Below are 12,111 nucleotides of genomic sequence, written 5' to 3'. Positions count from 1 at the left end.
GGAAGCCACAGTGGGGAAGCCGAGGGGGAAATGAGTGAGGCCAATCCGAGACGAGTCCCAGCCTCGATCGGCACGCCTCCTCTAACTGTCGCGAATGCGCAGATGGCTTTACGGCAGGCAAGGGGTGGGGGCAGCTGGGGGTAAGGAGGGGAGAAGGAAGCAACCAACCAACCAAGTCGCCCCCACCCCCCACCCCCACCCACCCCGGACCTGGTTTACGGCTCCGGGCTCAGGCTCCAGTGCGGCCGCTGATTGGCTGCTGAAGGCTTGGTCCCATCCCAGTGACCCCAAAGTGCTGGAGGGAGGGGGCGGGGGTGGCCCAGTGCAAAGTGCATCCCGAAAGCCCCCTGCCTGGAGCCCCTGCGGCTGGCACTTCGGACCCTGTATGACCCGGGACCTCGCTGCCCCGAGACCTCTCGTGTGCCCCGGTAGCTGGGAGCCTCCGGCCCGGAGCGCGGCAGCCCCCTGCTCCGAGCCCTCAGACCGGGACTGCCCCCCCCACCCGAGCAGGGACTTCCTCCCTGCACCCCTGCCCCGAGGCTGCCCGGCGGTCAGGACCGTCGCCCCCATTCTGCTCGGCTGTCTGGATGCTCGGCGGGCTGGGGCCGTGAGGCACCAAGAAGGATCAGGAACACCCGTGTCCGGCCCTGACTGGGATGTTTGTTCAATGGAGAAGTTGGTGAGTGTGGAGAAGGCTGAAAGGAGGAAGAGAAGCAGCAGCTGAGGAGACAGGTAAAGTCAGTTACCTCCCCCGAGGGGAAGGGGACTGGCGGGGAGGAAGAATCACTGCTTCTTCCTGCCTGCCCTTATCACTCTTCCTTTTGCTACCCCTTCTCAGAGCCCCTTCCTCCTCGCCCCTGGGTCACTGCACCACTCACTGGTTTTTGCTTTCCAGGTTTGAGCTGGCTAGAGGAGACGAGAGAGCAGGAAGGGTCAAGCCACCCACCAGAGAAGCAGCAGAGAGCCTCTGACCAGCATCCTATATAAAGGTAATAAGCCAGATCTCCCCACCCCCATTGTTTATTTCTAGCCCCTATCTCATTAAGCATTGCTTTATTTTCAGCGTGGTTACCTGGAAATGCAAGTCTTTCCTGGCACCCAGTTTCCCAGCAAAAACAAAACTCTGCCGGTGCCTGATCCTTAAGATTTTAATTAATAATAACTTCTCTATCCCAGAAACATATTTTCCCTTCTCTGTACATTGTGTTTTCCTTTTTTCTTTTTCTTTTTTGCATTATCTTTCTGTACACTGTACCATTTACCCTGCTCTGAGACTTTGAGACCTTTTTGTAGCCCTCTCCCCAAACCTTACTCCCAGAGGAATTCCTCAATTCCTTGTTAATTGCTTGTTAATTCTGAATGACTCTGCTTTTTAATTAAACCACAATTTTCTGTTTTCCCCTTATGTCTGCCTATCACCTTTCCTCTAACTCTGTCAGAAAATCTTTTGAGTTAACTAACAGACAAGGGTTTGGTAGAGGAAGATGCGGTAATGGCTTGCAATTTATGACTTTCGGAAAATAACTTGACTTTTTCTGCTAGTGAAAAGTGAATCTGTGTACCTTAATAGTGTGGATAGTATGAAAGCAATATTTGCTCCTGAAGCACGTACCTGTAACTAACTCTTCTGGCTTTTATGTGTTTCTGTTGACAGATGTGAATGGGTTCTGAAACTGTTATAAAACGATAAGTAATATTTGTGACACCTTAGATTTTCTAGAAGAACTTACAAAACTTCATACAATATTTTGTTAATCATTTGACACTCAAGAATTTGAAAACAAAGGGATGTTTTGGTGTGTTTAGAATCTAGGGCTTTATTCTTGCACTCTTCATGGATAAGGTTTATTTCAAAATCCTTACAGATAATTTGTTAGATTGAAATTTAAGCATCTAATTCATGTGATCACATTTCTGTCATCGTATTTTGTTGCTGCTTCTGGAAAATACACCAAAGGTAAGTTTAGGACATTCATGTAATTCCTAAAGAGGGAATATGATCAGGGAAATTATATAAGAGTTAATTCACAAATTAGTCAAGTGAATGACTTCTCTAACATCCAATAACAGGAGTATAAAGTGACTTGTTAATCTCAGAGTTATTTTAATATCTCAGATTGTTTAGGGAATTTCAGGTACAAAGAAGTACTTAAAATAGCAGAAGTTGTTAGGAAATCGTTGATTTACTCTGTTCCACTGGACTTTCTGCCTTCCCCCAAAAGAAATTTATGCCTTTCCTGATTCTTTTAATTGTGAAGACATTGCTAAAGATACTTTTAAGTGCTCTGAGGGTTTGCATATTCTTGAGACCTGGTACTGGACTCCAAAGGGAGAGTGTATGCTACTGAATGGAATTGAAAGTCAGTATCTACCACTGACTGTTCCATGGTGAACATTTAGGGCAGCCTTTATGTGCATATAGGGTCCACTTCACTTCAGTAAAAGCTAGGCAGAAGTCTATAAAAGTTAAAGGCAATTTTCATTATGCAAATATGCAAATCTCCAGAGAGATGCCCAATGATTACTTTAGGAATTTTGTCTTTTAAATGCTAACATATTTGGAATATGTTTTTAAGGTAAAGACAAATGATGTGTTTTCTATTCAGGCCTTCTCACTTACATATTTTTTCTACTTTAGATATGACTCTAGCATGTTTTCATTTGCAAGGGGTGTTACCACCTGAGATGGTAAGGGAGCAGGTCTGTGGCGAGTCAGGCTTGTAAGTTACAGAGAGAACACTGCTTTCTTCTGGTTGCCAGCCAGATCATTCTCATTGCTTAAATAATATTTCATTGCTCCTCTCAGCTTTTAACTGCTTTTCTATGATTAGGGAATATGTATATAAATCGTTGGCATCTATTCCTAGTATTAGCATGATTGAGAGTGTTTGGTCTAGATTATGCTGAACATTTAAAACGTTTAATATGGGTAATTATTTACCAGCATGGACAGTTAGGTAGTTTATATTTTTCAGATTGGTAGTTAACTTTGTGTTAATTCGATTGCCGTGTATACAGGTTTTTAGAGAAAAAAAAAGGAAAGAGCCTGATTTATTTGATAACCAAATACAGATTTATAGTCACATAGGGAGAATAACTGATTTTAACTGAAGATCTACAGTGATGCATTTAGAGTATGCTGTGGCTCTATACTTACATTCTTTATACCTGAAGTATTACCATGCATGATTATTTCATATTCTATATATATCTATTTTCTTCACGTTTAACTTTGGTAACACAGCAGTTCATACTATTCTTAAAAAGCCTAAAGTCAGATAAGGTTTATATGTTACCTAATATCTGACTTACAGCCTTTTATTTCATTTTCAGCTGAAGACACTCCCTAAGGAGAATGATTGTCTCTTTTTTTTGCAAACCTTCTAGGTACTGATGTAAGGCTGCTAAGATGATAAAGCCGGACAGGGGTTGATATGATAATATTGACAAGACCTCCTCATTTACAACATTTGTGATTTAAGCCTTGAGTTGAGTCTGGATAGTGAATTATACAATTTCCTTTCTTGCCTCCTTCACATTCCGTGAAAATGGTTGGTTTTTCTGCTGGAACATTTGAGAATTATAGATAAGTTGTGCATGATAACACATCCTTGTGTTACGCGGAGGCCCAGTAATTTGGAGGAAATATGAATACCCTTACTTGTTTTAGAACATAAACACCATGCTAACCATGAGGAGTGATACTAGAAAACACTTCTACTTTATTTTGGGTTCCAGGCTCTTGATCATATCAATAGTGCTGGTCAACATAGACCTCCATGTTGTACACTTTGGGCCTTACAGTGTTTCTGCAGCCATCTTCCCTCTTAGAACTTGTGACCCAATGGTGTTTTTTTTTTTCCTCAGAGCCAATATCCTTGGAGTTGCTGATTTTATTTTCTTACCAGCCTGTATATCTCTGTCTGTTCTACAAAGAAATGCTTATTTCCTTTTTTGAGTAGCAAGCTGTTATCTTGTTTCTAGTGGTGTGAAATCTGAAAGCACAGTTCTAATTTGTATCACCTAATCCAAAAATATGTGGACTTTTAGTGAAAATAATATGCAAAGAGCCATTAGTGACTAATCATTTATGCCAGAGGAAATCGGGGACATGTGGCAAATCTGGTGAAAGTTTTATACAATTTTAGACAGGTCTTAAATATATTTTATATTATAGTTATTTTACTCTTCACTCTGTTCTGTGAATATAAACTTCTTTTAATTATGTGAAGCAAGAAGTTTAGTTTTAACTTAATGAAGTTCCTTTGGCATCTTTATAGAATTTAGTGTTAACATCTTATTTTTAATTTTTTTTAAATGTTTATTTTTGAGAGAGGGAGAGAGACAGCGCAAGTGGGAAGGGGCAGAGAGAGAAAGGGGGAGACATATTATCCGAAGCAGGCTCCAGGCTCTGAGCTGTCAGCACAGAGCCTGATGTGGGGCTTGAACCTACGAACCGCGAGATCATGACCCGGGCTGAGGTCAGATGCCCAACCGACTGAACGAACCACCCAGGTGCCTCAGTGTTAATTTTAATTCCTAAATGTATACTTTCTAGTATGGTCAACAGTGTAAAAGCTCAGAGGCCTGCATTGTTTCCTTTAGACCTAACGTAGATTAGAAAAGATGGATTCGTAAAATTTAAACAACACAATTCAACACACTATCCTGCAGTAAAACCTCATATAAAAATGATAGACATTGGGGAAGTGGCTCATTTTGATACATAATTCTGAGGTCTTGTCTGCATGGTTTGTTTTTTATTTTTTGTTTCTTGTCTTTTCTGACTGAAACCTGGAATGGGATTTCTAAGATTATACCCTCAGAATTTTAGTCATTGTGAGTCATTAATTTAAAAACAGCTTACACTGTACATTTATTTCTTTAGAAAATAGCCTCCTTGGCCATATTCTATTATTTTATAGGTGACTTCTTCATGAACTATCAGATTTTCAAATGTGCACTCCTTGAGGGGAATATAGACTTTTCTCCATTTTCCTGTGTCTGGACTTCTCTGTGATTTTTTTTTTTTTTTAAGTATTTATTTTTGAGAGAGAGAAAGAACACGTGCAGAGGAACGGGAGGGGCAGAGAGAGAGGGAGACAGAGGATCTGAAGTGGGCTGTGCAGTGACAGTGGAGAGCCCGATGCAGGGCTTGAACTTATGAACTGTGAGATCATGACCTGAGTTGGACACTTAACTGACTGAGCCACCCAGGCACCCCAACTTCTCTCTGATTTTTTAAATAGTATGTTTAGCGCTAGATATTGTATTTATTTTTTAAGTTCAGTAGTCTTTTTTTTTTTTAATGTATTCATATATGGATAGCTATACTCTATTAAGTGCAAACTCTCCTAAAATAACACCAAGATAAAAATTAATTACTTGTCTGGTGCTTTGGACTATTAGGATGTTTTGGTAATGGTAATTAAGTCATTGCCTTTCATAATTTAAGGGATGCAGCTGACAAAGGACTCTGTGTGCATGGTATGTGTGTCTTGTTTTTTTTCCAGTAAAAACTGTTGCATGTAAAGTGCTCTTTTGGTTTAAACCTATAGTTATTGTTTATAGCACTTGGTATTGTCAGAAAAGGGAAAAATGATCTTAACATTTTTAGGTGTATCTAATTTATTTTAAGTATGCAGAACTCTCTAGTAAAGTTTTACAGGGGGCGACACCAGTGGCCAAGGCCTAGCAGTGTGCCAAACACATGTCAGGGGCTCCGTGGACTTTCATCTGTCTGATTGAAGTAGCCCATACGGCATTATTGCAAGTTATTGTGGTTTGTGCATCTTTCTTGTTCAGAGAAATAGTCACTTCATCCTTTAACAAAAAGCCTTTTCTTGATATTATTAATAAATCAGTACCATTTCATATTCCCCTCAACCCCCACTTTGCATGCCCTCCTCCGCACTTACCCCCTCTGCCTCCATGGAAGGGGCGATGGGTAGATAGAAGGCCTAAGAACAAGATTCCTAAAGGCTTGAAACCATGGAGAGCTATCTCCGCTTCTCTTGGGAGGCGGGGGATACCAAGGACACCCTTAGAAGTAAGGCAGTCAGTGCCATTGATTTTTGCAATGTAGATGTAGCTCATGTGGAAAATAATCACCTGTTCATTTGTGGAAAATGCTGGAGGCTTATCATTGGAGACCTCGGTTTGCATTTTTTAAACAAATTTTTATTTTAGTATAGTTTTAGATTTACAGAAAAATTGCACAGACAGTACAGAATTCCCATATACTCCACACCCAGTTGCCACCAACAGCTTATATTAATAGATGGATTTGTCACAATTAATGAACCAACAATGAACATTATTATTAATTAAAATCCATATCATGTTCATACTTCTTTAGCTTTTACCTAATATGCTTTTTCTGTTCCAGGATCTCATCTAGGATACCACATTACATTTAGCCTTCTTGCTTCCATAAGCTCTTCTTGGCCATGACAATTCCACAGACTTCCTTGTTTTTGATGGCTTTGACATTTTGAGGAGTACTGGTCAGGTATTTTGTAGAATGTCCCTCAGCTGGAATTTGTGTGGTGTTTTTCTCATGATTAGGTGGGGGTTATGGGCTTTGGAGAGAAAGATCACCACAGTAAATTGCCATTCTCCTCATTCCATGCTTGTCACGTGACTTGGCACTGCTGCCTGTTAACCACGATCACCAGGCTGAGGCGGTGTTTTTCAGGTTTCTTGCCGTAAAGTTGTTCTTTCCCTCCTTTTCCATGCTGTCCTCATGGGAAGGAAATCTCTACATGGCCCACACTAAAGGAGAAGGGAGTTATGCTCTACCTCCCTGAGTAGGGGGGATCCATGCAATTATATGGAATTCTGTACAGGAGATTTGTTTCTGCTCCATCCTTTATTTATTCAATCAGAGCATTATGGGCCTGTTGGTATTTATTCTAGACTTTGGGTTAGAATCCATACCACTTATATTTATCTTGTTCAAGTTGTTCCAGCTTAGCTACTAAGAGCTCTTGTGGTTGGCCCGTGTTCCTGTGACATTCCCCCATCACTGCATTTCTCTTTGAGCACTTCCTTTTTGGCACAGTGAGATGCTCCAGGCTCATATTGTATATTTCCTGCCCCACTCTCAGAATTGGGCATCTCTGTAAGGATAGTTCTGCATTTTTTGCAGCTTGCCTTGTAGGAGTTGTTCTGATCATGTCTAATTCTCTAATTCATTTTTTTAAGAAATGATAGTTAGTTTTAAGTTAAATACTGTTTCCAAGTGTGTGCTGGCCAAGTCTTTGGACTTGGAAAAAGGAAAGGGTCAAAGTGGACTATATACTGATGTGGATTGGTTGTAAATTTTGGTGTGCAACCAGCGGCACCTAGGACTGCCACTCTTCCCCATAGTACGTCAGGTTGTAGGTTTTCAGGTAGCCCAGCCTTTCCTGTTTAAGTGATGGAGGGCTTAGCATACCTACCCTACTGGGATGGGGTGGGGTAGTAGTTCTCCCAGTGAGTAATTTCTAGAGTGATTTGAGCATAAAGTGTGGAAGTCACTTAGCATGTGCTCTTAACCTTAATGGAGTTCATAGACCTAGGGTTTAATCTATATGAAGAAAGATCCTTTTTTTCTTTCAATTGTAGAGAGGATTTTTCCAGAATTCATATAGGGAAGCTGGCAAGGATGTTGTTAATCTTTTACGCAGTTTGATGTATATATAAAGGAATAACCATTTCAAAATGATTAACATAATGCTTTTTAGGGCATATGAAGAACCAGCATTTAAAGATATACTCTCCTTTTGGTTGTCATAGATTCCATTTTGGCCCTGACCACCTACTATATTGAATGAACACATACTTTCATTTTTGTCCTGTTTAGAAAAGAGCACACGCCTAACAGTGTCAGTTAAAAAGTAATTCAGATGAAGCAAGCCTGAAAATATATTCTGAATAGAGCAAAAAATAAGATAAAAGGAACCTGTACTTGCATCTGAATTTCAAATGTGTGATTTTTTTTTTTAATTTACTCTTTTTCAAAAAACTGCCCTTTTAAGAAAAAAAATCCTGAAAATACACCATATCCTGTACCAGTTTGGAGATTAATGTAAGTCTCAAGATCATTTTCTCTAAGAACTGACCTGAGTTCTTTCTCTGCTCTGGAAGTTTGATAGAAAGCACTAAAATTTAAGCTCATCGAAAGGTAGAGTGTGTAGGCATCTCTGATTTTTTATTATTTTTAGGAATCTTCCCATAATTGGTATTTGTTTTTAGGTTAAGAAAGCTCAATCACGCTGCAATCTGGACACACTCTGAGCCTTCTCCTCACAATGCTGTATGTGCACAATGGTTATTAGGCAATCCACGTATCAGAAGAAGGGACATTCTTCCACAAGGTAAGTGACTGAAGGTTATTGGTCATCTGTGCAGTTCTGGGGAGGAAAATCCATATAGCTTTTGCTTTTCCCTTCAAAGCAGCTAACATATACTAAACACAACACTTGCTAAAAGAAAATCCAGGTTTTTGTTTGTTTATTTATTATACTGTTTGAATCTTACATAGTAGACCTCATTTAAGAGCCAAGATAATGGTCTCATTTAAAAAAAAAAAAAATCTGTTAAAACTGATTTTGAGCATATAGTAGTAGTTTTCATTAATTTCTTCCAGTGGTATTCAGTGTCTTTGCTTACAACTCTAAAAATACACAGAAAGCTATTCCAAAAGGGTTCTTGGTCGTTTTTAAGATGAGAGACTTAGTTTTATAGTGTTGATTGAAAAAGTAATTAAGCAAAGGGATAAGGGAGAAAATCATGTTTATTAAGGAGACAAATTGTCAGGAAATTTCTCATTTCCAAATTTTCTCTGAGGAGATAGCTCTTTGTAATAGTAGCCTGATATTTTTAAATTATATTACTTAATAGGAATACGAGTTTGAAATAACCATTTTCACTTTATGAAACAACATAGGACATTTGATTGTATTCTTAAGCTGTGATGATTTGACCTAGGTCAGGCTTAAGTTTACCTTTGCACAATCTATAGCAAGAGGTTTTGCAAGATAAATTATTATTGGTAACAAGATTATCCCAAGATGTCTAACCTACATAGGAGACCAAAATGTCTTTAAAGGACTTTATCACATAATTTTTTATTTTTAGAAATGGAAGCCGCCTAATTAGGAGATGAGTCTAATCTATTCCTTAAAATTAGCCCAGATGGAATGGCTTCTTAGAAGCGTGTTAGTTTAAGCTTCTGTAAGCTTCTGTAAAGCTTAAAAACCCACTGAAAAAGTTTTTGTACACACACATGTAAGAGCCACTTTTCACAATTCACTTTGGACTTTTTCCTCTTTGCATGAAGGAGATCTCGTTTTGTATTGAGCCTGAGTGCACACCTCTTTTGTGACCTGTTAGAGGGTGCAGAAGTCCAGGACACTACTTTTTCTTTAAAATGATTTTTTTTTCATGTGGTGTTGTTTCGATTCTTACAGGTTTTTTTTTTTTTTTTTAATCTCACTTGGATTTTCTACATTTTCTTTTTTTAAATTAATTTGTTTTTGAGAGGGGAGGGGGCAGACTGAGGATCCGAAGTGGGCTCTGCGCTGACAGCAGAGAGCCCGAAGAGGGGCTCAAACTCATGAACCGTGAGATCATGACCTGAGCCAAAATCAGATGCTTAACTGACTAACCACCCAGGTGCCCTGATTCTTAGAGTTTTTAGATATTTTGTGTGATCTTGGTCCTTTGCCAATTAGAGTAAAACTTTTAGAAAACTGAAATTAGAAAAGTAGAAAAGATAACGTGGCAGAAAAAGAGGGGTGGTAAATCATGCATCAAATAACAAAGTGGGGAGGATAGAAAGAAACAAACAAAAGGAAAATGCATACTCTCTATGCATTTTACTTTACCCCACGCACTTCTTTCCCCCCCCAAACCTTTCACCCTTTGGGGCTAAAAATAAAATATTGAAATACTTTAGGGGACTCATCTAAAGTTTTTCATTTTTTTTTTTTGAACTGCTTCTCTTAGTCTTTAATCTTCATAGGCTATGAATTGACCATTTGATACCCTGCATTCACTCACTGATCTGTGATCGAGTCCTTGAATGGTTTATAACTGCATGCATTAGGGAAATTAAACTCTTTTTAAAAAATTTTTTAAAATGTTTGTTTATTTTTAAGAGAGAGAAAGAGAGACAGAGCATGAGTGGAGGAGAAGCAGAGAGAGACGGAGGTGCAGAATCTGAAGCAGGCTCCAGGTTCTGAGCTCAGCACAGAGCCTGACGGGGGGCTCGAACTCACAGATCATGAGATCATGACCTGAGTGGAGGAAGTCACATGCTTAACCAACTGAGCCTTGTCCCCTCCCTCCCCCCCCCCCCCCACCGTGCCCCAGGGAAATCAAACTCTTAAGACAAGCACTCACCTGACTACTCTGTTGTCTCCCATTTTCTGGCTGCCCAGCATCACCTTCCATTATACCTAAAATAATGCTGCTATGTTCATAGGATGTTTGCTTTGAGTTTTCAAAAGACTACAGAAGAAATGTCCTGTAACCGCAACTTAAGGCATTATGCCTGGCTTTTTGTTTGAAATCTTTTATAATCTTTGGGAAGCTACCAAAGTTCCGGTTATAAGAGGTGCATATTAATTAGTTGTAGTAGGATGAACTGTCATGACTAAGATTTACATGATTTAACAAGGGAAAATTCTGTGCTATTTAATAGACACACTGTGAGGAGCAAGTATTCTAAATTTCACATATTCTACTTGCCCTTAAAGGCTGTTCCCTGTGACCTAATGAATCCTTGGTAAAAAGTGGACTCAGCTAGGATGTTACACCACCATTGTCGAAGGAACCCTGAACTCCAGGAAGAATTGCAGATTCAGGCTGCAGTGGCTGCCGGGGATGTTCACACAGTACGAAAGATGTTAGAACAAGGCTATTCTCCAAATGGCCGGGATGCTAATGGCTGGACCCTTCTTCATTTCTCTGCAGCAAGAGGGAAGGAAAGATGTGTTCGAGTATTTCTAGAACATGGAGGTGAGTTTTCTGGAAACAAACCTTTTTTGTCAAGGAGAAACTTAAATTATATTTAGTTTAAATATGTGTGTACATGTATATAATGTTTAATGCTTCCCTTTGGTTGATACCCACCTTCTTATTCTCTCCTTTGTGAAGATTTGTTGCAGGTGTGCTGCGTTTTGCTTAAAACCAGATTGTTTAAAGCACAATTTGGTGAATATAATGTGCTTCCCCTGCCTGTAACTGTATTTATACATAGCCAGATTTTCCTGGGTCATTTCAAGTAAAAGCAGCCCTCCATGTTGTCCGGCTGCTTCTGTTTCGGAAGCAGAAGTGGTTGTGGTACCCACAATTAGAGAGTTGCACAAGTTTCCCGTTTGATAATTGCTCATGCAAACAGACCTAGCAGGGGTCCCTTTAAGTGTCATGCCCTTAATGAAGTCCTATCTTTTGAAGTTACCTCTTTAAAAAAAAACTTTTGGATGGCATCTTTTATTACTGTTTTAGAGCTCCTGCCTTTTCCAGGTCTGTACATAGTTTGTATGTTAGAAGATAGATTATCTGAGGTCTTGTTGTGTATAAATATACACATTTGGGAACGACATCTGACATTTTATGCTTTTGCTTTGAAAATCTGTGCATTCCCATAGTTAACAGTTTCCATAATAATAACTAATAATTATCCCAGACTAGTTTACTTTTTTCCCCAGTTGAATTTCTTAATTTTCCAAAGATGGGCTAGATGTATTCTGTATTCATACCCATGTTATCTTTGTAAATTATGGTGTAAAGCAGCTTATTTGGGACTCAGGTTCCACACATGCCCCTTCCGGGGCCTGCACTGCTCTTTGACAACCACTTGGTTTTGTTTTAAGGTGTGCTATGTTATGAGATGAGTCAGCCTTGTAAACCCACCTGAAGTACAGAAAACTTGAGAAGTCCCAGGGTTCTCTTGAAGGTCGTGTGAATTACGTGAAACTAGGGACATGGAGGCTGTGAGTGGGAACTAATTGCAGGGCGATGCTAAGCCTGGGACCCCGGGTCTTCACACACCCCAGGGATTCCATAACAGCAACTAAATCCCTGAAACGGTGGATCGTTGACAGCCCAGCCATTCGCTGT

General features: G+C 39.8%; 1 protein-coding gene across 3 annotated transcripts in view; it reads left to right on the top strand.

Moving 5' to 3' along the window:
• The first annotated feature begins 197 nt into the window (after window positions 1-197).
• The window catches only part of ASB7 (ankyrin repeat and SOCS box containing 7), a 49,142-nt gene continuing 37,228 nt past the window's right edge, over window positions 198-12,111 (top strand). Inside the window, exons 1-4 of one of the 3 annotated variants that reach the window (XM_086711411.1) lie at window positions 198-732; window positions 896-989; window positions 8,239-8,360; window positions 10,746-11,007. In XM_086711411.1, the coding sequence (XP_086567537.1) occupies window positions 10,797-11,007 (211 nt within the window). In that variant the 5' untranslated portion in view covers window positions 198-732; window positions 896-989; window positions 8,239-8,360; window positions 10,746-10,796. The remainder of the gene's footprint in view (window positions 733-895; window positions 990-8,238; window positions 8,361-10,745; window positions 11,008-12,111) is intronic. The other 2 variants (XM_086711410.1, XM_025919719.2) reach the window with 2 other exon arrangements.

This window comes from Puma concolor, chromosome B3 (assembly GCF_028749965.1).
Source record: "Puma concolor isolate L17-30 chromosome B3, mPumCon1.1.hap2, whole genome shotgun sequence".
Lineage (NCBI taxonomy): Eukaryota > Metazoa > Chordata > Mammalia > Carnivora > Felidae > Puma > Puma concolor.
The sequence above is the reverse complement of the archived record's forward strand: the minus strand, read 5'-3'. Positions and strand labels throughout refer to the sequence as shown.